This window comes from Pelophylax lessonae (genome assembly GCF_965119305.1).
Source record: "Pelophylax lessonae genome assembly, chromosome: 4".
Classification (NCBI taxonomy): domain Eukaryota; kingdom Metazoa; phylum Chordata; class Amphibia; order Anura; family Ranidae; genus Pelophylax; species Pelophylax lessonae.
Window position 1 is genome coordinate 307513680 of NC_138771.1, and position 27422 is coordinate 307541101.

Here is a 27422-nt window from a genome sequence, read left to right on the forward strand (position 1 = left end):
TAGACCAATGGACCTAATGGGGTCGATATACTAAAGAAGTAGAGCATGTTTACGTTGCATAAGAATTTTAACTTATCTCAGTGAATGTACTGAAAATACATTTTGCAAATAATACACAATCATGTGCAAGAGAAATGGGAAAAAAAAGAAAAAAAAAAACACTGGATTTTTGATTGCACGATCAACAGAGCTTTTTCTCATTCACTAAGCTAAGAAAAAAGTACCTTTAATTTACTAAGTCAACAGCCTATACTGCTTTAGTAAATTAACCCCAATGTTTCATTGCTGTTTTAATTCCTGCTAGGAATTTTGCCCACTTTCTGTCCTTTTGACACCCAGATCATTTCCGTGAGATGAAAGCCCCAACTACTTGCTCTGGAGCACATTCTCAATAGTCTATGGAAAAATCCAAATAAAGCTGGTGACATTCCTGAGAAGTACAGGTCCTTTTAGACTAAGGAATATTAAAGCAGTATTAAACCTAAAAGCAAAACATTTATTACATTTCAGTTTAAGAATTCGTAGATGTGGTGGCTGTATTCGTTTTCTTTTTAGGCTTTCTTTCTTCTATTTCCATCTGGTGATCTGACCAGTAAGCCTGTTTTTCAAAAGACCAAGATCAGCAGAATGTATCAGTTACAGAAATGAGACAAACCTTATACCACCGATAGGGGTGCTTACAATGGTCAGCTTTTATTTATGTAAAACCTTTATATCAAAAGACAACAACACTTACTGTAACTGCTTATGAAGTGTTAGCTTGAGTTTGGCTTCAGTTTGTTATTGTATCTAAATCTACTAGTCTAACACTCCCCTTCCCCCAGACTGACAATTCTGCTGCTTAAAGGTGTCCCTTCATCCAGAGTGGAGGCACTCAAATACAGGAGATGTACTCTTGTCTTTGCCAGTAAAGTTCGACTATTCCTTTTTTTTACAGAAAGCGAAAGTCTGACTATTCTATTTGTGATTTTGAGGTCGAATACTACAAGGGTGTGGCACTGGAGTGGCCCAGTATACCATGAATAATAATATTAATAATAATAATAATAATAATAATAATACAGGGAGGGGTGTTACTGGCCAGATCACCAGGTCAAAACAGAAGAAAAAAGCATAAAAAAGTAAAACCAATGCAGCCACATCTAATGATTGATAAGCTGCATCATTTTACAATTTTGGTTTGGGGTTTATTACCATTTTAGGAGAACAGGAATTTAAATTTACTGAAGTGTCTTCCGGTGTTACCAGAACATGAAGTAATTACATTAAAAACCCAATAGAGGGCTCTATTTTTTATTTATTTTCAAAACGAAAAGATCCACTTTTTATACTAGAACACTCCTAAAAGATTTAATATTGATGTAAATTATGTTGATCACAAGAATAAGTATTATAGTGCCAATGTAAAATAACATATAATGAAAAGCCTTTCTTCGAGTCTTTACCTGGTTCATCTTGTAGAAGTCCAGAGAAGGGCGATGCCATCGTGTATCTTCCTCGTGCCTTCGTTTGATTCCACATTTCCTGGTGTCAAGATCACAGGGCTGTGACTGGCTACGAGGCAGACATTGCTGTCGCCGGACCAGCTCTGGTGTGGAAGGTGGGGAGCTGCTGGCTGAAGGAAGGAACCGTCCTGCATCCTTGATGAGTACTGGTGACAGTGAAAAACGGCGCTGCAATGGAAAGCAACTTGGCCCTTCTGTGTTTTCCCAAAATATAGTGGTTGGAGAAAGGGTGTAGGGACCTGGTGACTCCCGGCACAAAGCCAGGCTGAAGAAGGGAGGGCTGTTGGCTTGGATGCATCGTAAAGAGGCACTGGGGTCATTTTGAAACCTGAGATTGGAGACCCCTTGGGATGGACTTTGAGTCTGCACCCCTAGTACTGCTCCAACCCCACCACTATTACATCTCCTCTTGACAGGAGTCCAAACTTTAGACCCACTGGGCCTCCAAATAGGCCGCCAGCGTGATAGGTCCTCTGGCACTGATAAAGAGCGGCAGTGTCTCTTTGTAGGGGGAGCTGGAGGAGCCGCAGAGTTGGATGCCTCAGGCTCTTGGGAAGGGCTCCTGCGGTTAGGCGAGTTCTCCCTGCTGAGGACTGGAAAGTGGAGACTCAGGCTTGAATGGTGATGGCAACCAAGTCGAACTCCATCTTCAAGTTCAATTCTTGGACAGTGACTAATAATCCCCCAGGAGCGTTCTTCTGCTTTAAAAAAAAAAAAAAAAAAAAAGAGCATGTTAATACAAGCACTACTTATTGTGGGGTATATTATTTACCGAGTATAAAGTGGTACATCTAGCCAAAACTGATATTTGACTAGATAATGCTTAAATAGAATCACACTCCAGCCTCTTATTCCAAACTTCAGCAGCAAGCATATCACGTAAATAGACTTGTGAGAGGGTGCCGAGACTATGTAGTCTGAGATATGAGACAGGAGGGTGAAGACAACACATTAGTCAATTTGCCAGTAAACCTGAAATAACAGTTCTTGATAGACTTGTTTTTTTTTTTTTTTTTTTTTAAAACATTGTAATCTATGTTAAAGAAAAATGGGATTTTTGACTTACCGTAAAATCCATTTCTCTGATGTTCATTGACGGACACAGCTCCTGTCATTCTTGACCATTGGGTTATGCTGCCCCCTACAGAAGTAGGACACTGGGCAGGAAAAACTTCTGGCTACACCCATGGGCAGTCCCAGGGGGTATACTCCCTCTCTCTGCTATAGTCACTCAGTTTTGTTACAAGCAGTGTCAGGAGAATTATAACTCCACAGAGGGGTGGGTGCTTTATACGTCAATGAACATCAGAGAAATGGATTTAGTCAAAAATTCCATTTTCTCTTTCATTCATTGATGGACACAGCTCATGTCATTCTTGACCATTGGGATGTCCCAAAGCAGCGTTAAACACGAGGGGTAGGAAACCGCAAAAAATTCCCAAGGCTAAACATTAGCCAACCAGGCAACAGGGGCTCAACCAAAACAACTAGAGCCCACCTGAAAAAAATAATACACCCTCAAAGAGGATTAGGTCCTCTTAAACAGCAGCCTGCAAAACCTTGCAGGCCAAAGGAAGCATCTTTGTGGACCAACCTGTCAACACATCCACTTTATAAATCTTTGTAAAAGTGTGCACTGACGACCAGGTGGCTGCCTTGCAAACCTGTGTCACTGACGCTTGATAACGGAAGGCCCAGGAGGCACTAAGCGCCCTAGTAGAGTGCGCCGTGACAGGGAAAGGAGGAACCTGACCCCTGATGGATTAGGCCTGAACCACCATTTGGATCTATCTGGAAATGGTTGCAGAGGAAGCAGACAACCCTTTACGAGGTCCATCCGTGAGAGTCTGACTTGCTAAAAGACTCCGTAGCTGCCAGGTACGCCCTGCCCTAATTCCCCGGACAACATCCAAGGCATGCAACGCAATTTCCTTAGGATGTTAGGGCCTGGGACAGTGGGAAGGCAACACAATGTCTTCATTCAAATGAAAAAAAAAAACCACCTTAGGAAGGAATGATGGACAGGGGCAAAGCGCCACCTTATCCTTGTGAATCACCAAATAAGGTGAACAACAGGATAACGCCACCAGCTCCGACACCCTGCATGCAGATGTGATAGCTACCTAAAAGGCCACCTTCTGGGACAGCGTAAGCAGGGGAATCTCCTGAATATTGTCAAAGGGAGGCTTCTGTAGAGCTGAAAGCACCAAATTAAGATCCCAAGGCGGCAACAGAGCCTGCGCTGGAGGAACCAAATGTCGAACACCCCAAAGAAAAGTACGCACCAGGGAGCGTATGGCCAAAGGTCGTTGGGAAAAAAAGTCGCCAAGGCCAATACCTGGCCCTTGATGGTACAAAAGGTCAATTTATGTTCGTCCCCCGTTGAAGGAAGGTTAAGATCCGAGTAACCGAGAAGGAGCGAGGATGAACCCCAAGAGACTTACACCACACAATGTACGTCTTCCACGTACGATGGTAGATCTTCCTATAAGTAGATTTCCTAGCTTTTAACAATGTAGGAATCACTGACTCAGACAAACCTCTATCTTTTAGCACTTGGCGCTCAACAGCCAAGCCATCAAAGCCAGCGACTGTAAAGCAGGATGGAAGATCGGTCCTTGGGACAGTAGAGCCTCCCTGAGACCAAGCTTCCAAGAAACGTCGGCGACCAGCCGCACTAGATCGGCGTACCAGGCCTGGCGAGGCCAATCTGGAGCCACCAAGATGACGGAAATTCCTTCTGTCTCGATCCTGCGTAAGAGTCTGGGCAGAAGCTTGTGGGGAGGGAAAAGTGTAGATCAGACAATACTGACCCCACGGGGCCACCAACGCGCTAGTGACGTCTGCCAGAGGATTCCTTGACCGAGCCACAAACCTCTGCACCTTTCTGTTGAGCCGAGACGCCAACAGATTTACCTCGGGGGTGCCCCACCGGAGACACAGCTGATGAAATACCTCCAGATGAAGGGACTACTCCCCTTTGTTCAACGCCTGCTGACTGAGGTAATCTGCCTGCCAATTTTCCACCCCAGGAATATGCACGGTGGAGAGGGCTAGAACTAACTGTTCTGCCCACCTTAGAATGCCAGCTTCCTCCAGAGCCCAAAGGCTCCCTTGGAGATTGACAAAAGCCCCTGGTGTGGCATTGTCTGATTGAATGCGCACTTGGCATCCCTGAAGATGATCCGTCCAATGATCCAGACACAGTCTAATCGGTCGGAGTTCCAGGACACTGATCGGTAGTCTGGACTCTTCCAGCGTCCAGATCCCCTGAGCAGAATGCTTGCCGAGGACGCCTCCCCAGCTGGACAGACTGGCATCCGTGGTGACCACTGTCCAATACAAGGGGAGGAAGGATATTCCCAGCCAAAGCCCTGGAGAGTGAAGCCACCATATCAGGGACTCCTTTGTTCCCCGACTCAGCTGGATCGGATTGTCCAGAGATTGCAGAGTCTTGTCTCACTTGGTCAGGATCTCCCTTTGCATCTACCAGTGCCTTTTCGTGCAGACATGGAGGAATCATTCTCACTATCAGAGGATTATAGGTGTGTGGTTGCAGACCCGGCAGAGTGACCCTGTCCGCAGCGGCCAAATCAGATTCAGGGTCTGAAGAGACAGATGAGGCAGGGGAATGCGGGGGAATTGCTAGCCAGACGACCAAAGCCGCCTCCACCCAGGACACAGGGGACTCCAGGACCGCCGTCAGTGCATGGATGGATGGTTGGGACCTGGAGGGCCCCGCAGCTTCAGAGAGGGGATCAGGTGGGAAAACGTACTCCAAAGACTCCATGAGTCACCAGAGGGACCCAACAAAAAGTGTAAGACACTGCAAAGGGACAACCCCCATCGAGCTGGCAGCACCACCCCGTCGCCAAGCACAAGGCACAGAGCGATCCTCAGCAGAGAGGGAGAGGACCCCACCAGACTCTCCACCCGCCGGCACACAGGCACCTGCAATCACCAGGAGAATCTGCACTACACATGCAGTGATGATCCAGGAGTCAGCACTAGGGGATAAGGAGGGGCTCCCACCACCAAAATCGCCGCCAACAGGGCTCCATTGTCATGGCCGCCGCTATTTGCAATGGAAACCACAAGAAAATGGCCACCGGACTACACAAACATGGTGGCTCCACAAGGTCTACAGGGGCCCAACAATCAGGAGACCAGGTCTCAGGATAGATTCAGGCAGGATACGGGGCAGGCAGGAGCCCCCACCAGGTACACCCCCCCAAAGCCAGTTAGCGCCCTGCCCCCACCCCAGGAAAGTGGCCATATCACCCCCAAAAAATACATCCGCAGCATATGTGGGGGGGGGGGGGGCAGGATGAGGAACTTGGCAGGGGGGGGATGCCTGCAGGAAGGAGGGGAACCCGGGGGTCTGACTATCCCAAGCAGGGGCCCATGTCCACCCCAAAACCCTTGAGGGGTAGAGGGGGGGGGGGGGGGGGACAGCTACTCACCATAACAGGAACCAGGTCGGCACCACTCCAGACAGATACTCCTCTCCATCTAAATGGGGGGCTGTTGGCCAGGAGGAACGCAGGGACTGAGACCCGAGGCCAGGTCGTATGCGACCTCGCGAGACGTTTAACTCGCAGGGCCAGCCCCCGTCCAGTGGGGCTATGTTGCGGTTGACCTAGCGTGGAGCTGAGGCCTGCACGCGCTCGCTGGCCAAACTGGGGTGACCACTGGATCTAGATTATCCAGCCCATTGCCCAGTCTGGCAGTTGATAGTAGATCTCACAGGAAAAATCCAGGAGGAAAACATTTTCTATCTAAATGCCAGGACTAAAGATCTCAGCAAGGAACTAGGTCCTTACTCCTGACTAGGCAGAAAAGAGTGACTATAGCAGGGAGCGAGAGTATACCCCCTGAGACTGCCCATGGGTGTAGCCAGAAGTTTTTTTCTGCCTAGTGTCTTACTCCTGTAGGGGGCAGCATAACCCAATGGTCAAGAATGAAAGGAGTTGTGTCTGTCAATGAACGAAAGAGAAATTATAGGTTATAAGAAAGAATGACTCTAACTCACCAACTCATGCTGAACAGTACATGAAAAGCACACAGAGAGAAACTGATCAAAACTAGAGTAAATCTGGAGCAGCCATGCATGGAAACCAAATAGTTTTCTAACTTTCATTTTCAAAACCTACCTAAACAAGCTGAAGGTAGAAGCTGGTTGGTTGCCATGATCAGCTGCCCCAGATTCGGACAGCTCCAGTTTTGATAAATCTCCCTCCTTATGTTTAACGCCTTTTAAACCAAACATCTGTATATGAAGGTTCTCCATTGCGATACGACCTCAATTTCGCAGCCTATGGTCAAAATGTAAAATCATATATTAATTTCAATATTGTATTTCAATTTGTTGTAGTCTATGTCTATTAATCTGAACAAATCTTGAAGCCTAAAAACTTACTTATTGCAGAATCCCACCCTTCCCTGAATTCTGTGACACATATGCACTATGCCTGGTGAATATGCACTGCTTGTGTCACAAATGTCACAGAGCCTGCCTTCTGAACTACAGAGGTGCTGACAGCAAAGTCCTCAAAATCAAAACTAAACCAAAAGAATGTTTAGCAAGGAAGCTGCAAAGCACGCAGGGAATCCAGGAATTTTTGATAAGAGATTAGCAGCAGACAGACAGCACTCACAACATTAAGAGTTTTTGAAGTTTTATATTGAATTGGATATCATTTTAGGTGGCTGATAGCTCTCATTCCTTACTGTCACCAACTCTTTGAGGTTTAATTTACTAAAGCTAGAGTTTGCAAAACTAGTCACATTTCTGCATAGAAGCCAATCAACAAAGTTATCACATGTAGACTAAAAAAGGCTTCTTGGGGGGGGGGGGGGGGGGGGGGGGGCTCCAGCCTGCAGATAAGCACTGCCACCTTCAAGCTGCAATGTTTCAACTAAAGTTCCACGTTTCAGGCTGCTATCATCAGACTACAAAAAAAAAATTCTTAAAATTTTGCTAGCTTATAATTAAGAAAAGTGCAGGGGCCCAGTATACTCGATGAAAGCTTTAGTCATGGAGGTATAAAGCTAGCCGATGCATGCTACTAAATTTGGCCTTGGCAACTAGGCACCAATGACATCCAGGCTTTTTCAGGAATGTTTAAAAGCCACATTCAGCCATTCACCAAACATTCACTACAGGTTTATCTTTAAATCTTCCAATGCATGTGTTTCACAGGACTGAGTCACCTGCGGTGAATGCTACGTTCATTACCTTATAAAAAAATGCCGCTTGGTGTAAATATTAGGCAAAACACACCCAAAATAAATATTACATATACTATTTCAGATTGAAATCAACTTTATACATTTTGGAAGGATTTTTCTTTTGAGTTACCACACACACAACTGTTTGCCCTAACCCAATAGACACCCCCCCCCCCATAATTCATTTAAACCTTTTCTGTTGTATGAAGATATATATTGCATGGTATTAGGACTGAGAAGTTGGTCAATATACCATAATAAACAGTACTACACAATCAAGAATGGAAAATGTGTGTTCATTCTTCACATAATTACTAATAGATTGTTTTTCCATTGATGCAAATGCAATACCAATATTATCAGACTGACAGACATATGGGCATCATACTAGAAGTAAGTTAATTAAAATGGTTGTAAACCTGTGAAATTAAAGAAGACCTAAGCTTATACCTTCAAGTTTACTAGCCTCAGTCCAAAGCATAGTGGTTCCTATCTGCTAGAAAATCCCAGATTTTGGATTTTCCCCAGAAAAGTAATAAAGGGGAAATCTTCCAATGGGGACACTAGTTCTGGTGACCTAGGGGTCCCTTAATTTGCAGGGTATTCATCTCCCTTCCTGTTTGGCTATGGGACAGGAAGTGAAGGCAAATCTCCTCAATGGGACACAGATGGCAAAAATAAACCTGACAGGGGTTATAACCCTTCCTTTTGCCTATAGTTTTATGTTAAGTCACTTGCTTCTGACAGGTTAGTCCCACACCACAGAATCATGGGAGACTGCCCTGCCCCCCTCCAGCACACAGAAGGTGACTGACAACCCCAATTGTGCTGTTTCCCTAGGAGACAGTGTAGCAAAGAGGGTGTCCTTTCACGCTTTAAGCTTTTTAGCCATACTTCTCTTCTGGGTCACAGGAGCTTTTTAGCCATACTTCTCTTCTGGGTCACAGGAGCTTTTTAGCCATACTTCTCTTCGGGGTCACAGGAGTGCACTTATTTCTGCACTCTGGTGACCCAGAGTCAGCCCCTCATGTCACAGAGCTGTTCCAGGCTCTGGAAGGATGGATGCTGACTTTAACATCTGGCTCCACCCAAATGACTGACCAGAAGCTGACAACCTGAGATACTCCAGTGAGCCACTTCCAACCACTCCCACAGCTTGGCACTCCAGCAAGAGCTGGAGGGGCAGAGCAGAGAGCCGGTGACTGACAGTCACCGCTCTCTGTTCCGAACTGACCAAGAACTGAGTGATCAGCAGTAATGTGATTGTTCCATGCTTGGGCTTAGAGCTGGCGGAGGACAGCTTATTTCCCACACTTCTCCTTTAATGTGCATCAAGTCTTAGACACTTTGACAAGCCACTCAAAGCTGATATCTGACAAAAATGGGCAGCCACCTATCTCATTCTCAACATTCACCTGAGCTAAATTCCATGAAGTAACAAGTGTTTCAGACCTTCACTCCAAAATATATATCTTTGCCCTATTGTACATCTCCACCCTTGTTAATTTTACAAAAAGGGGCACTTTATGTATTCACTTTTTTTTTTTTGTTATAATTCACCCACCCTCTGCCTAGGCAAGAAGGACTACTGAAGACTCCTAGGATATCCATGTGAGATATCCCAAAAGGCATCACAGCACTGGTGAAAGAAATACCCTGAGGTGCGTCATCAGGGCGCTTACTGCAAGAACTCAGAAAAGACAGCTAGCTCCAGATGAGAATAATGTTATCAGCATAGGAAAGGGGTCTCCAAACATTTAAACAAAGGGCCAGTTTACTGTCCTTCAGGCTTTAGGGGGGCTGGACTGTGGCCAGTGTGAATAGAAAATGCCCCGGCATCAGTAGGAGTAAACATTGCCCTATAATTGATTTTCACAGAAGGAATAGTGTCCCATTGTTGGTTTTAGCAGGAGTCGTGGTGTCCCATAGTTGGTATCAATGGGAGGGATAGTGATCCATCTACAATGTCAGTGGGAGGAATAGTGCCACGTCATTGGTCTTAGCGGTAGAAACAGTGCCCTCATCAATAATGTCAGTGAGAGTAATAGTGCCCCCATCGATGTTGTCAGTGGGAGGAATAGTGCCCCACCAATGGCGTCAGTGGGAGGAATAGTGCCCCATCGATGGTGTCAGCGAGAGGAATATTCCCCTACTGATGGTGACAGTAGGAGGAATAGTGCCCCATCGATGGTGTCAGTCAGAGGAATAGTGCCATCCAGTGGGCTAAAATATTAATAATACAGAAGTTCTGTATGTAGCAGAAGCTACAGTACATATTAGGGCACATCCAGCGGGCTAAAATATTTATTACCGTAATTTAATAACGTCATGGAGTTGCGATAAATGTACAAAAGTGTACAAACATTGCGGGAGTGGACACAAACATCGCAGGAGCGGGCGGGAGTGGACACAAACATTGCGGGTGCGGGCGGGAGTGGAACACAGACATTGCGGGTGTTCCGGGTCATACATTTAGTGGGTGTGGGCGGGTGCCAGTTTAATAAAACAGTCGCCGAGCAGGGCTCTACCCCATACCTCTTCTTCTGGGGTTCGCTGCCGGCTCTGTCTGCTTCTCTGTGTGCCCCCATAACAAGCTTTTTGCTATGAGGGGCACAAGTTCAGGTATGCTCTCGAGCTGGGTTGGATGCATCCACTGGGTTGGATGCATCCATAGAAATCCGCAGCACAACTTGGCCTAAAATCAAAAAGCTTTGTGTGGCAGAAATCTAACACTGCACATTTACCTGAACACACCATCCCCACCTACAATGGTATGTTTACGGTCAAAGCATATTCATGTGTTAGAATGGCCAAGTCAAAGTCCAGACCTAAATCCAATTGAGAGTCAGTGGCAAGACTTGAAAATTGCTGTTCACAGATGCGCTCCATCCAATCTGACAGAGCTTGAGCTATTTTGCAAAGAATGGGCAAAAATTTCACTCTCTAGATGTGCAAAACTGGCAGAGACCTCCCCAAAAAGACTTGCAGCTGTAATTGCAATGAAAGGTGGTTCTACAAAGTATTGACTTAGGGAGGCTGAATACAAATGCATGCCACACTTTTCACATATATATTTGTAAAAAGTTTTGAAAACCATTTATCATTTGGTTTCCACTTCACAAGTATGTGCCCTTTCTGTTGATCTATCACATTTACGTTTTTGGTTGTAACATGACAAAATGTGAAAAATTTCAAGTCGAATGAATACTTTTTCAAGGCACTGTACATTGTTCACAAAGAATCTCAACTCCGATCATAAAAAAATGAAGAGGCCTATTTATAGGGAGAGTGGATACGGTTATTCACTATATACCGCAGTGTTTAATTCACACTGCACCTGTCGATCATAAAATGTAAGCCACAGTCTGAGGTGTCCCACAGATTGTTCTCTGCATATTGCTGCAGAAAAAATACTGTGAACATGTAGAGGATGATCACTTTACTCTGACAGGTCACGTGACCAGGTTCTTCTGTTTCCACCTTCCCACTCATTGAAACAAATGGGGATTTATTAGAATTTGCTTAACACATTTTTAGAGCACATTGCTTTTTATTTGCTTGTTTTTCTTTTTGACCGTTCAGCCATGCCGCCTTATAATTTTAACAACTAGATTCTAAGCAATTGAGACTATAAAAGATGTTTAGGGGCCCAATCACAATAGATGCGTTGGGATTGCACTGTGTGGCATAGGACCAGTCTCACCACATGACAAGACAAAACGCCTTGTCTTCTTACCTGCTGTACTTTTTTCCAGTGCAGCACAAGGCAATCCACTGCCTCTCAACTTGCAGCCGGCAACGGAACTTTAGGTCTTTGTGACATCCCAAAGTCCATAAAAAAACAAAAAAAAACAAAAAAAAACAAAAAAAAACAGTGCGAAGTGCTGAGACTATGGCCAGATTCCACCTATAAAGAGCTGCTGCATTATAATGCAGCAGCTGGTATGAATATACCCTAAAGCAGTGATGGCGAACCTTTGCACTCCAGATGTTTTGGAACTACATTTCCCATGATGCTCATGCACTCTGCAGTATAGCTGAGCACCATAGCAAATGTAGTTCTTAAACATCTGGGGTGCCAAGGTTCGCCAACACTGCCCTAAAGGTACATTTGTACACAATGTACCATTTCTTGCCCACTTAAAGTGGAACTTCATTCAAAACCTAACAAACACTAAACCTATTTGCAGCCACATTCTAAATTTAGTTTGGTGAATTTCTACTTTATTTCCTGTGCACAACTATGACCTTATATATTAAATACCATACCGATTTTATATCCACCTTTGTCAGGCACACATCCTCACATCTACCTCTCTCATTGGATCACATTCTCATATTGCTGGATACGTTGTGGGAGAATAATAAGAAAATCACCTCCCCCTAAAAACTGTGAAATGAAGCAGATGTATACTAGATGAAAATGTGAAAGTCTAATTGTGATGTACTTGGGGTCACATATAGATCACAGCACATCAATTGGGCAACATCAATTTAGCTATACAATGAAATTTACTTTGGGAGACAGCACAAACGTTAAAAATAAAAAACTATACCTTGTTGAAACAGTGGAAGTGCAGTCAAACACTAACTACAGTATACTTAAATATACTCCCACCCCCATTCACCTGAGGTCTCTCCTTGTCATCCACCCAACATTTTTAATTTTTTTGATACTATCTTAGACATAGATTTATACATAATCTTTTATTAAGAAAATTTTTTAAAAAGGAGGAGGGTGAACAGGTAGAGACCATGCAGACTTTCACTACTGCAAGTAGCTCAGTTATTACAGATGATAATTGTGATTCGTTTATTTTTTTCTGATTTAAGAGCTAAATTGATTTTGGAACAGCTACAGTCTGAATCTGGGGCTGGCCTTGTGGGTATTCAGCATAGCTCCATATACAAAGGTGATACATTTTTTTTATCCAATACAAGCTAGGGATCTCACAGTTAATGCCTTTCAGGCTATTGTTGAGAAGGAGCTACTTGACTTAAAACAACATTCTTCCACCTCACGAGCCTCTAACATTTCTAGGCAGGAAAGCATTGAGAGAGTCCACACAACAATTAATTATGAAGGAAGCAGATAAGGGGGTGCGGTGCTAGAATTGGCAAGAGAAAGTATCGCTCGGAGGATATACGTCAACTTAGCGACCCTCTAACCTATTCCCCCATGCTAAGTGAATCCTACAGCCAATTTTCAATCATCCTTGTTGGCACTTCTGCATAGAGGAAACGAAATGGGGGTTTTGTCTCCCAAAACTGTGGAATACCTCTATGTTGAAGATCCAATAATGCTGGTGTTCTACCACCTCTCTAAAATTAATAAATCTTATAATTTGATTCGGGTTGTCCAATAGTGGCTGGTATCAGCTCTTTACTTGAATGATTGGGAAAGTAGGTTGATAATCATTTACAACCTCTAGTATTGAGATTACCAGGGTATATTAGGGACACCAGTATCGTTTAGACACATATAAAATTGGTTGTATGGACATCTATCTATATATGGGCTACTTTGGATGTTAGGGCTTTGTATTCCTCCATCCCCCACAGCACTGGACTGAAGGCTGTTGAGTATCATCTGTATTGATATAGCATTTACTCAAGGGAGCTACAGCACTTTATTCTCATGAGTGTGGAGTTCTTGCTATCACACAATTATTTTCTTTTTGATGACTGTTTTTATGTCCAGAGCTGTGGGGCATTGATGGGGGCTAGATTTCCATGGCAAATTTGTACATGGGGTGGTGGGAATAAATGTCCTTGTTTTCCCCCCGAGGGTCCATTTGTACAGAACATCAAGTGGTATGGTCGCTATATTGATGATCTGCTGATGGTGTGGGATGGGATGGCATCTCTTTAAAGGATTTTGTTAAGCATCTCAATGACAATCAGTGTAATTTAAAATTCACTGACTGTTCCAATTCCCTGAGCATTGACTTCCTGGACATCACCCTGAGTGGAGATCCAGAGACTGGCCATACACTTCAGTACCTACAGGAAGCCATGCTTGGGCAACACAAGACTTCATGCCATGAGCTGCCATCCATCCCACATCATCAGAGCTATACCTATGGGGGAATTGACGTCCGCCCATTCAGGCAGGGCAGGTGCGGTGACACGCCGCCACCGACAGTGCAGGGCGGCGCGTCCCCGGGAGACAGCCCGTCACGGGCAGGGGGGAAACAGCCAATGGGCATGGCTGTTTACCACGTGATCGGCTGTGTTCCAATCACACAGCCGATCACAATAGCAAAGCCCGGAAGAAGACCGCGCATGCGCGATCGGGAGCACGCAGCGCGGTCATGTCGGTGGCTCTGTGTTCCCTAGGAACACAGCTAGTCACCGGCAGTAGCAAACAGTCACTGACAGTGACTGTTTACTATGTGATCGGCTGTGAATCCATTCACAGCCGATCACAAAATGTAAACACAGAGCAGTAACTCACTGTTACTAGCTCTTCTCCCCTCACACAGTTTCCAGTGTGAGGAGAGCAGAGCCAGAAACAGTAAGTTACTGCTCTGTATACCTGTCAATATAAAATCACAGCAATAAAAAGGTCCCCACACAGTCCTCAGCCCCCCCCCCCCCAATTGCACCTGTCACCCAACAGTCACCTCATCAGTGCCCAGAAATTGCCACCCATAAGGCTACGTTCACATGCGAACGTACCGATTGCAGGCAGAATAACCACGATTCTGCCCGCGATCCGGAAATCACTGCAAATCAGGGGACGCCTGTGCGTTGCCCGTGATTTGCAATAGCACCCCAAACGCTGTGCGATGTTGCCGCGATTTCCGCCTGCCGAATCGCGGTAACATCGCGCAAACAACGCATGACGCCCAAAAAAGGTACAAGAGCTTCTTTGGGGCATCATGCGTTGTTTGCGCGATGTTACCGTGATTCGGCAGGCATAAATCGCGGCAACATCGCACAGCGTTTGGGGTGCTATTGCAAATCACGGGCAGCGCATAGGCGTCCCGCGAATTGCAATGATTTCCAGATCGCGGGCAGAATCGCGGTGATTCTGCCCGCGATCGCTACGCCCACATGTGAACGTAGCCTAAAGTGCATCTGTCACCAGAGACTGCCATCAGTACCGCCGTGCACCAATCGCCCTTCACCTGTCACCCATCGGTGACCATCGCCCGTCACCCCATCAATCACCGTCACCTGTCACCCCATCAGTCATCGTCACCTGTCACAGCATCAATCATCGTCACTTGTCACCCCATCAGTGATCATCACTTGTCACCCCATCAATCATCTGTGGGACTACAAGACCCAGCGCACCAGCAGCGCTGCTATAGCAGAAGAGGGAGCTGCATACCCGCAGGGACTCACCACCACCTATTCAGAGCTGGATACAGAGCACCAAGCTGCTTGCCATGCTGCGTTCAGAAAAGGAAGAGGAAGCGCAGTTACTGCCACTAGAGGCCCACCGCCGCATCACCGCTCCACAGGCTGCAAGAAAATGGCCGCAGCATTGACTTCAACAGGAAACTACAAAAACATGGCCACTGGACTACACAAACATGGTCACCAAAGCTGAACACAGCCATCCACAAGAAAATGGCAGCACCATGCGGCACCCAGGACCGATATAGGTACTTGTAGTCCACCATGGGGGCCCTCACAGGGACCCCCTGCGCAGCCTCTCGCCATAGGAACCTCAAAAGAAAAAAAAATGAATCGCCGGCGGCACTCTCCCGCCTCCCTCCAGCCCATCACCAGGACACCCCACACCCACAACAGCCTGTGCACCCCGAGTGGGGACTAAGAGAGGGGGGTAGGTGAGGGCGACCAGTAGAGGGGAACCCCGCTAGGGAGGGAGGGGAAAAACCATGAGGAAAGGTAGGGCACAAAAGGGGCCTACCAACCAGAGGAAGGGCCCGCATCCACCCAAATATTTCCCCAGAGGAGAAAGTGGACACAACTCACCACACCTAGGAAACTGAGCGGGCACCACTCCTGACAGTACACAGTGCCATCTTGGAATGGGAGTGCTGCGGGCCAGAGGTACCATGACCATTATCGTGACCAGGGCTATGCGTCCCCGCAAGTTGTTTCACTCGCCAGCCAGCCCCCTGTCCAGTAATAGTTGGGTCGCGTTCGCTGGCCAGACTAGGAAGACCGTAAGGATCTAGGATATCCAATGCTTCGCCCAGTCCAGCAGTTGATTGTAGTTCTCACAGGAACAGAAAATAATAAAGGAAGAAAAACAAATTCCATTTAAAAAGGGAAAAAAATGCCAGGACCGCAGATCCCAGCAGGGAACCAGGTCATTACTCCTGACTAGGCAGAAAAAAACTGAAGTCCTGTAGCAGGAAGTGGGGAGGCCCTAGTACCATAGTCAAGTTTTATTTCCACCTAGCCCTACTCCAATGGAGAGCAGCATAACCCCAGAGTCAAAGAAGATATGGAGCTGTGTCTGTCAATGAATGAAAGAGAAATCTAGTTTTATCTTTTGTTCATTGACGGACACAGCTCCAGATCTTCTTGACCCTTGGGACGTCCTAAAGCAGTGTCAACATGAGGGGTGGGAAGAACACAGCAAAAAAACACACTTCCCAAAGGCTAAACATAGCCAACCAGGTAAAACAGAAGCTTAACCAGGAACAACTGGAGCTCATCTGACAAAAAAAAACACCCTCAAAGAGGACTAATCCTCTCCAACAGCAGCCTGCAAAACCTTGCGGCCAAAAGAAGCATCCGCAGATGTCAACACATCCACCTTATAAAATTTTGTGAAAGTGTGCTCGGGTGACCAGGTGGCTGCCTTGCAACCCTGCACAACTGATGCCTGATGAGGAAAGGCCCACAAAAAAAAAGGAAAAAATGCTAGGACCAGAGGTAGTCCTATGTACTAGAATGGGTGGCCATTATTGCGATACTGTTAATCCTGATGCCAAACACATTTATAATGTTTTGCGTTATTTCAGAGAATGTCATGCTGGGGATTTGTCCCCTAAGGTTTACTGGCATTGAAAGATTGACTCCAATGCCCAGGGGTGGGGGACAAAAGGTAGGAGACTGAATAGGGAAGCTACCCCCAGGGGTTAAACCTCAGATGGGTCCTGAATTTACATTTATGGTAATTATATAATTTTTCTTTTTTCCCTTTTCCACCACATCGCATATTCTGTTGTCTCTATTTTTGTACATAACTGTTGTGAACAAGGACATTATGGCTTAAATGCTGTACATATTTATCTTTTATGGAGTTACCATAAATTTGGACTTATTGAAGAGCATGTATAGAGTTGCTTATTGTCTTCTATCCATTCACCCCCATTCTAAGCCCATTCCATCTAGCCTGTAAAGGAAAAATCTGTATACTTACCTATTCTGAGGGCGCCCTGGTCCAGTCCTATGATTCCTCCAGCACTGGCTTCAGTGAAGAGGAGAGATTGCAGATAATGGCTGCAGAGCTTGGGCGATGACGCTACCTATAGGCTTACTATGGGGCATCCATTGTTAGCTGTCCCTCCTCTACACTGAACCCGGCGCTGGGAGCCAATCATGTGACCAGATCGCCCTCAGAATAGGTAAGTAAAAGCATCTTTCCTTTCACAGGGTAGAATAGGCCAGTGTTTCTCTACTATTTTCCAGTCAAGGCACCCTTTAAAATTGTTGACAAATTTGAGGCACCCCCTTCTAAGGCTACACGTATACTGGCCTTCCCTAAACTAAATTCTCCTGGCTGTAGAAAAATGCTAAAACGGCTAAAACAGCTTTTTTGCTTCATTCGGAGTTTATATATTTCATTGGCCAGAGTACTTGCTTGGCCAGAGTACTTGCTATCGAAATGAAAACACCCAAGTGCTAAATGCAGCTAGCGTTTAGGCGCATTGACATGCGTTTTTGCTGCATTTGGAGTTTTTTGGCCAAAATGTTCCTCTCCTAAATGTGATTCTTTTGCGTTCAGAAGAAGGACGTTTACTGCCCCTAAACCCTGTTGCTCCTAAAATCTGATAAAGGCCTATGTGTACAAAGACACAGTCTTTTATTAATTTGAGTTTAGGGGCTTTGGCAAAAATACGCCAAAAGCTCCTAAACTCACATTTAGGAGCAGCCAGTGTACATGAGGCCTAAATGTTAAAAACTCGACTAAACTAAACACTCTGATCAGTTTTCGATCAATTTTTCAGTTACAAAAAGCAGAAGAATGATGCATTCCTTAAAATCCTATGGAACTCTTCAAACTGGTCCGTTGCTCTTCAGTTGAGTTTTTGGGTATTTTCACACAGCAACATTGCAAAAACACGGTAAAAACACATAATGCATCCCTTTAAATCTATGGAACTCTTAAAAATGCAACTGACCGCTGTGAAAAGTCCTGCTTGCTGCATTTTCGGTGAGTATTGGGTGCATGTTAGGGCCCTTTCACACTGATCAGTTTTTCATTCATTATTCTTTTGCCTTTTTTAACTGAAAACTGATCAGTTTGAAAGGGCCCTAAGGCACCCAACATAAAAGATGACTTATTCTTTCAAAGCAAAAATACTTTTGCACACTGGTACTGACAAGGATTTCAGCATTTCGTCTTCCTCATTTTCTCCTCCCCACGCAACGAACGTGACCCCAGTGCTAACAAAGAGCAGCAGGGGGGGCAAACCAGGATGTTGTGCTGGTGGCCGATGTCCTACTTATTAACTGATGATGTCAGCAGTTGTTAAGAAACCAATGGCTTTGTGTTACAAAAAAGCAGGCTTGATCCACCCACTGCCTTCTACACAATTTTTAGGCATTATGCCAAGACAACCCTTAAGAATCTAGAAAGCATCCGGTTAAAAAAGGCTGGAATAAGCTTTCAATGAGGGCAGAATTAAATTTAAGTATAGTTAAAGTGGTTATAAACCTCAGACATTAAATATGAACAAAGCATATCCCTCTACAGTGTGTACTAGTCTCAGTTAAGTGCACCAATTGTTATTTTGGTCTGCTGCTTATTTCTCTGCTATCTGTATGAGACTTTTCCTGACACCAAGAGAAAACTGGTGACAAGGGAGGGATGGACCTCAGAGCCTCAGCTCTGTTCCTGTGAGCTGTGTGAAGGGGGGAGTGTCCCTTCCCTCCAATCAGCTGTCCTCACTGAGCTCTGCAGATTGTAACAGCTTTTCGCTCCCTTTTTTCTGAACTCTCAGACAAGCTTAAAAATTCAGCACTTTGAATGTTTGTAGAAAAGAGAAGACTGCAGATAGACAGATACAACTTATGTAGGACGATTAGTTTCATCTCTGTGTCTAGCCTGAGGACAGTCACTTCACTGGGTATATGTAAAGGTTTACAATCCAATTTAAAGGAGATGTACAGCCAAAGCTTGTTTGGCTGTACATCTTCTATGGCTCACAGGAGTGTAGTTCGTTCTGCACTCCTGTGACCCGTTTTCAGCAGAGAGCGGGCTGAAGTCACAGAAGTCGGTCTAGGCTTCGCGTCATTAGGGCCACAGAGCCGGGATCCGCCAGATCCCTTGACCGACACCCGGCTCAGACTCTCAGCAGGCCGCTGAGAGTCTGAGCCGGCCGCTCCGCCCCCTCCACAGCCCAGCGCTCCAGTGAGCGAGGGGGCGGAGCAGACAGCTGTGAGAACCGTGCGTTTGATCGCTCGAATATCAGTGTAGAGACGCCGGGGGACAGATGCTGCATCCACCTAGAGGAGTATGATTGGGGAAAAAAAAGAGAAACTCATACTTCTCTTTTAAGTGTTTGGCTGAGCTCTCTCTTTAATAGCATTGCTGCTACTTACTAACCTACTTCAAACCTTGGTACTGAGTTCTTAAACTGTAACCTGTTATCTCATGCTTCTGTACCTTCCGCTAGAGCAGAGAGAAGCAAGATCACACAAAAAAACATATAAAATAAAGGGAAGATGTAAGACAGGAATAGGAGAAGCTATCAATTTATGCAGCGCCCTGCATTGCTCCTTTGCAGAGCCAATTGATATAGAGATTCTAAGTTCCTGCTCCTGCACAACAGCTAGAACAGATCAAGGCATAGGTCATAGAGATTCCAGGTCCTGCTCCAGCTCACCACCAGAGACCTGTCCATGAAGCCATGGAGCAGACACATTTGCAAGTATGCAGATTTTGCAATAAATACAGTGCTGTGAAATTATTCTTTTTTTTGCATATTTGTCACACTTAAACAATTCAGATCATCAAATAAATTTTAATATTACACAAAGATAACCTGAATAAATACAAACTGCAGTTTTAAATGATGATTTCATATATTAAAGAGAAAAAGCTGTCCAAACTTGTCTGACACTATATGAAAAAGTAATTGCCCCCCTTGCTAAATTATAAACTGTAAGGCTCGGGTCACACTATTGCGATGCGGGAAGGCTGCGAATTCGCAGCCTTTTCCCGCATCGCACACGCACCCCCGGCAGTTCACACTGCCATATGCGATACGCTGGGGGTGTCAATGTAATCTTAACGACACCCCCAGTTTGATCGCATATCGCAGTGCGATCGTGCAGTTCGCACAGGATGGGATCGCACAAGTGTGAACCGCTGTGCGATCCGATCCTGATGCGGCTGCAAAAATGCCTCCTGTGCGTGTTTGCACCGGGTGCGATGCGAATTTAGCCATACAAACTGTATGGCTAAACTCGCACCGCACAGCTGATCGCATGTAATGTCGGAGCAGTGCGCTCCGACATTACATGCGAACCCGGCACTCGCATGAGTGTGAACCGGGTCTCATTCACCAAATTTTTTGGAAAGCTGATTTCACTTGTCATAACCAGGCCTGGTTACTGCCAGGCATGTTAAATCAAGAAACCACTTAAATAGAATCTGTCTGACAAAGTAAAGCACGCTAAAAGATCTCAAAAAGCAACACATCATGCCGCAATCTAAAGAGATTCAAGGACAAATGAGAAACAAAGTAATTGACGTGTATTAGTCAGGAAAGGATTACAAAACCATTTCCAAGGCCTTGGGACTCAAGTGAACAACAGTGAGAGCCATTATCTACAAATGGAGAAAACTTGGAACAGTGGTGAACCTTCCCAGGAGTGGCCGGCCTACCAAAATGACTTCAAGAGCACGACGACAACTCATCCAGGTAATCATAAAAGAACCCAGAACAACATCTAAAGAACGGCAGGCCTCACTTGCCTCGGTTAAGGTCAGCTTTCATGATTCAACAATAAGAAAGAAACACAAAGGCTAGTCTCACATTTACCAAAAAAAATTTTTTATTATCCCCAAGATGTTTGAGCAAATATTCTGTGGAATGAGGAGAGAAAAGTTGAGCTTTTTGGAAAATCTGTGTCCCGATACTACTGGTGTAAAACTAACATTGCATTTCATAAAAAGTACATCATACCAACAGTAAAACATAGTGGTGGTAGTGTGATGGTCTGGGGCTGTTTTGCAGCTTAAAAACCTGCACAACTCACAATAATTGATGGAACTATAAATTCTGCGCACTACCAAAAAATGTCCAGCCATTAGTTCCTTACCTCAAGCACTAGCACACTTGGACAGCAGGACAATACTGTAATCTGAAACACACCAGCAAGTCCGCCTCTCAATGGCTCAAAAAAAAAAAAAAAAGAAGAAGATTTTGGAGTGGCTTAGCCAAAGTCCAGACTTAAATCTGATTGAAATGCTGTGGCATGACCTTAAACAGGCTGTTCATTTTCGGTATGCCCTCCAATGTGGACCAAAATTCCTCAAAAGCAATGTGAAAGACTCATTTCCAGTTATAGCAAACGCTTGATTGCAGGTGTTGCCGGCAAGGGTGGCACAACCAGTTATTAGGTTTAGGGGGCAATTACTTTTTCACATAGGGCAAGGCAGGTTTGGACAGCTTTTTTCCCTAAATAAAAGGCAATTTCAAAATTTCTGCATTTTGAATACTTTGAAGTGCAGTGGAGGGGTCTGGGGTCTTTTAGGCCCCCGATCCCTCTATGAAGAGTACCTGTCACTGACTTCTACTGTCACAAGGGATGTTTACATTCCTTGTGACAGCAAAAACAATGATCAGATTTTTTTTTTCTTTTTAAAAAACAGTGCTAAAAATAAAAAAATGTAATAAAATAAATAGGAAAAAAAAATGTAAAGCGCCCCGTCGCCGTGAGCTCGTGCACAAACGAAAATGCATGGCATAAGTCGCGCCCGTAAATTAAAACGGTGTTCAAACCACACATGTGAGGTATCGACCAGATCGTCAGAGCAAGAGCAATAATTAAAAAAAAAAAAGCCCTATGCTGTAACTCTAAACATGTAACCGTTAAAAGTTTTTAAAGCGTTGCCTATGGAGATTTTTAAGTACCGTAGTTTGTCTCCATTCCGTGAGTGTGCGCAATTTTAAACCGTAACATGTTAGGTATCTATTTACTCGGCGTGACATCATCTTTCACAATATACAAAAAATTGGGCTAACTTTACTGTTTAGTTTTTTTTTTTTGTGAAATGTTTTTTTTTTCCAAAAAAATTGCGTTCGAAAGACCTCTGTGCAAAAAATATTGCAACGACTGCCATTTTATTCTCCAGAGTCTTATATATATATATATATATATATATATATATATATATATATATATATATATATATATAAAATGTTCAAGTCATTTTCTAGCTAAGAATACGTATTTTAACTTGTAAACAACATGTGTCAGAAATAGGCTTGTCCTTAAGTGGGTAAAGTGGTAGTAAAGACAATTTCTGTTTTATCTACAGGTACGCCTACAAGAAGGCTTACCTGTATTGACTGTAAATATCTCCTAAACGTGCACCAATTAGGAGATATTTACTTGTGTAGCCACGGGCGACACAACCTGCGCATGCGCTCTGAAGGAATGGCATACCCGCAGTGCTGTATCTTGGCCTAGGCCGACAAGGCCCAGGCCTAGGGTGGCACTTTGCAGGGGGGGGGGGGGGCAGCAAAAAAGCTGCTCCCGCATGAAGAAAAACAGCCTCCCACCTGCTCCCACATGAAAAAAAATAAGGCAGCACTGATATTTTGCACTGATGGGCACTGATGAGGCGGCACGGATAAGCTTCACTAATGGGGCTGCACTGATATGCTATCCTGATGGCCACTGATGAGGCTGCACTGATATGCTATCCTGATGGCCACTGATGAGGCTGCACTGATGAGGCAGCACTGATAAGTTGCACTGATGTGGCTGCCCTGATAAGGCACCACTGATGGGCACTGATAGGCTGCACTGATGGGGCTGTATTGATGAGGTCACACTGATATGATGCACTGATGAGGCTGAACTTATGGGAACAGATGAGGCTACGCTGATGGGCACTGATACTATGGTTGTGGTCTGTGGTTTACAGATGACAGGGCGGGTCAAAACAGGAAGGGGTGTGGCCTTTAAAGGAAGGGGTGGGTCACATTTGGGGGGGGGGCACACGTTTAATAAGGCCTAGGGCAGCACAAAACCTAAATACACCACTGCATACCCGTGCTGTTCCTTCAGAGCCCTGTACTGTAAACAGTGACACCAGAGCTGTCATGCCATCATCGCAGCTCAGCCATTTAAAGGATGGGAGTCCGCAAAAATAAGCAAACAAATAAAGAATTAGGAAGAGGACAAATACTTTTTCACTGTGCATTTACACAAATCCTATGGTGGAATTTACAGGTTAGTTGGCAGTACCCTGCATATCAAAGAAGTACAAGCTTGGAATGGCAGATGGCAACTAGCATATCTAGTGAGTACAGCTTCTTCCCAGCATTGTAGACTAGTCTAGACAAAAACACATTTCATATTCCGAACAAATGATGACTAAGGAGACAGGGTCAAATACTCGGGTATTCATATTTCTAATTCAGTCTCAGACTTCATTACCTTAAATGTTACCTCACTATTGCAGGCACTGAAATGTAGACTGCAGGCTTGGCAAAACCTACCCTTGACACTCATTGGGAAAGTCAACCTACTAAAGATGAAGCTTCTGCTGTTATTACTATATGTATTACGTTATTCACCCGTGTGGATTCCGAAATATATATTCCAGAACATTGACAGTCTAGTCTCTGCTTCCTTATGGAACGGGCTAAACCCTAGGATTAAATTACAGGTACTTCAGCAACCATGGAAACAAGGGGGACTAGCGGTACCAAACATTCTTTGCTACTATATGGCGGGACAATTGGTGTTGGCTCATAGGTGGTTGACCCTCCCAGAGGACGATGCGGTGGTAGCTCTGGAGGCTGCGATAGCAGGTTCCTATGAGTCCCTGCTCAGAGATAATAAGGCTCCATACCCCCCATCACTACATCTATGCGAGCAACATTTAGAGCATGGGTGGCAGCCGGCAAGGCAGAATCCGGGAACAGCCGGGCAATATCAGCACACTCCCCAGTCCCACTGTGAAATAATCCTCAGTTCTCACAATTATACAAGTTGCCAGACCCCATTATATGGACTAAATTTGGTATTAAGAAGGTGACAGATATAGTTAAGAATGGCACATTTCTACAGTTTGATGCTATGAAATCCAAATTTAATCTACTCAATACCCATCTTGTTTCGCTACTTGCAATTGCGACATGCATACAAATTTCTACATCGAAAATACCTTACCCTGGCCAGACTGACTAGAATTTCTTCTTCCCAGTCATCCTGCTGTTGGTGGTGCACCTCACCCGGAGCAGATTTTATGCATATATTTTCGGAATGTGTGGCCATACGGACGTTCTGGTTGGAAGTCACTGAATGCATAGAGGTGGTGTTACTACTCTGTGTTAGGCTCAGAATTGAAATGTCTCTCTTGAGATTGGTTGATGCTCTAGCTCCAAAAAAAAGTATTACGTACACTACTGACTTGGTTATTTTACTATGCTGGAAAGATGAAAGTTCTCTCCTGGAAAAAGCCTACACCCCTGCCATTCAGGCATGGAAATCACTTGTAAATAAAGCCCTTCCCTTTTTTTAAAGCCACTTATGCCAGCAGGGGAATACCCAATAAATTTTAAGGTGTAGGGTGGATGGACAGATTACCTCTACAGTGCCTGACTAAATTGGGTGTATTTCAAAGGCCCTTCGCAACCTCCATGCTATATATTGATTTGGCTGGACACTGATACTCTGGGGCTATATATAAAAGACATATACATTGCCCTGGCCCTGTGAACATGTGCTAGTTCTGGTGTCGGCTCTTTGGTATGGTGGCCCGGTAGAAGGTCTCCAATATTGGGTGTCAGGATCATAGAGCACTTTTATGACACATTAAGCTTGAAAAAGACGTGAAGGTTTCCTATATAAATATATTAACTTCTTAGCTATACTGTGTGCCTTGTGCTTAAACTTTGTTTGTAAACTGTCGCCTGATTAGTTTAGGCTGTGTTAATTTTTATGTGGTCTTTTGCTTTTGTACTTTTTGTAAAAAGCAGCAATAAAAATAATTTAAAAAAAATGACAAATGGCACAAAGCAGTCCCAGAAAAAAAATATGTCCAAAATGTTTAAAATAAGCATAGAAGCTAATCCCACACACATATTAGGCATCTTTATGATATAGCTATATGAAGCTTAAGGTGGTAGTTCAGTCAAAATCTGAGGCTAAATCTACTCCTACCCCGATTCTAAGACTATTCTGTCTACCCTGTAAAAGGAAAGATGCTTACACATTTTTTTTCTTTTTTTTTTTTTTTGCCAGGAAAGAGTTTTATTGAAACAATTATAAAGTTTACAACGAAAAACCATACGATCCAGAATATACAGTACAGTGAAAACAATGAAACTATGCCAGGACACAAATTAAACAAAAGTACAGTAACCAACATATAACTGTTCAAATACTAATCAAAGCATGTACCCTGCCACCCAATCACAGAACTCCCCCAGCGATCTGCCGCTTACACGTGCACACGGACATAAACCACTCCTTACAGTAACTAAACCCGTATATTGTATGGGACACTGTGAATGAGTATATGTATATAGATATCAGCCTAACAATCTATCCAGAACCAGGTCTGTCGGGTAAATGACCCGCTCAAACCTGTGTACTGTCCACATTCTGCAACCATTCTTTAAGGGTAGGAAGGGAAATGCTTTTCCAATGTAGCAATAATATTTTGCGTGCCTGAAACAGTGCTCTGGACACCGCCTCACTAACTGCTTAAAGTGAATGTAAATACTCAGATATACCTAGTGAAGTGAACAGTCTCAGATGATACACACATCACCCTACATAAGTTTTATTTGTGGGGGCACCCAAAGGAAAGGAGGAGCGGATAGCGCCAGCAGATTACTGAAGAAGAGGAGGTAAGTTACCGCTCTGTGCTTTAGCTCTGCCTCAGCATGGGACATGTCGAACCTCTGCAGAGACATCTATGGTCTGATTCAGCAGCCAATGGCAGGGCAGGCTTTTCCACACAGGCTGCAACTGCTTTAGAAAGAAAATGAGCTGCGAGACATTGAACGCCATTTGTTTTAACGCACCTGAAATGTACTTAGCTAATTGGCTGAGTGTTCAGTTGAAATTTTAGGAAACTTGGAAAATTTTTGAACTAAGCATGTGCAGAGAAAAACACATAAGCCAAAGTTACCTTAAAGTGGAACTTTAGTCAGAAAATTAAGTCCTGCTAGACACTTCAGGCTGGCCCCTTTTGCTGGCATAGTTAAACATTAAAAAATAAATACCTATACTGTTTAAAATGCACTAATAAGCTATCTCATCCTGCTCTGTACATGCTCAGTTGCTCTCTAATTTTAGGCACGAATTTGTAGTCGAATTTGTAGAGGCCAATCTGCTGACAGCCTATATATTTACTGCTGCTCCGGGGCTCAGCAAAATGGCAGCCTCCAGCAAGCAGAAACAGAAGCAAATTTGGCAGCATACATTTTAAAGTGTTATGCCTCGTACACATGTAGCGATCGTCGGCCGAACGATCGGCCGTCTTTTGTCCAGGGCTGTCCTGTCTGTTGAAAACTGCAAAAGACTGCACACGAATTTTGTCGGCCAACAACAGCCGACTGCAGAAGTGATGTCATGTGATGGTTAACTTTCCTTGTCTTTTTTCTTTTCTGAGCATGCCCAGTCTTGCTAATCTGCTGTCTGTCGGCCGAAATCTGTACTGACTGACGAACAATCGGCCATTCTGGTGTTGGCCAACAAAAATTTTAATGCCTGCACGACAGATTCTGTTCGGCCGAAAATGCGCTGTCGGCTGTATCATACTAACAAGCCTACAATCGGCCGAATATTTACGGCCGACAATGGTACTTGTGTACAGGGCTTTACTTACACAGGACCCTGCATGCACTATATCTGGTCTTCCACAGTACACAGAAAATAGAAATGCAATTATTTTAGTAAATATAAACTGCTTAATACCTTTTGTCATCAGCAGTACATGGTCTTGTGACTTCTATCAGTGTCTGGTTAACGCTTGTAGGAGGAGTTTTTATACTGCACTGGCTGTCCTATCAGGATGCAGGATCACTGACCCTCTGTCTAGACATTGCTGATTGGCCCTGTGCTGATCACATGCACTCTCTCAAGAAAAATAAAAAATCTCTAGCAATACACAACCAAACTGAGCATGTGCAGCCTGACTCCAGTAACTCTTTCTTATCCGGACATGTTATGGGGATAATGCAAGAAGAGGAGGATCTGTGCATACAGGATCAAACTGCCTTTTTACACAATGCAGAGGATTAACCCCTTGGGTTCCACAGTGAGTAGAACAAGCAT

At 44.5% G+C, this 27422-nt stretch overlaps 1 protein-coding gene across 7 annotated transcripts in view; it reads right to left on the reverse strand.

Moving 5' to 3' along the window:
- FAM53C (family with sequence similarity 53 member C) overlaps window positions 1-27422 on the reverse strand; it is a 97657-nt gene that overhangs the window by 23443 nt on the left and 46792 nt on the right. For 5 of the 7 annotated variants that reach the window (XM_082254758.1, XM_082254759.1, XM_082254757.1 and 2 more), the window contains one exon: window positions 1446-2206. In XM_082254758.1, coding sequence (XP_082110884.1) covers window positions 1446-2206 — 761 coding nt within the window. The remainder of the gene's footprint in view (window positions 1-1445; window positions 2207-27422) is intronic. The other 2 variants (XM_082254760.1, XM_082254754.1) reach the window with 1 other exon arrangement.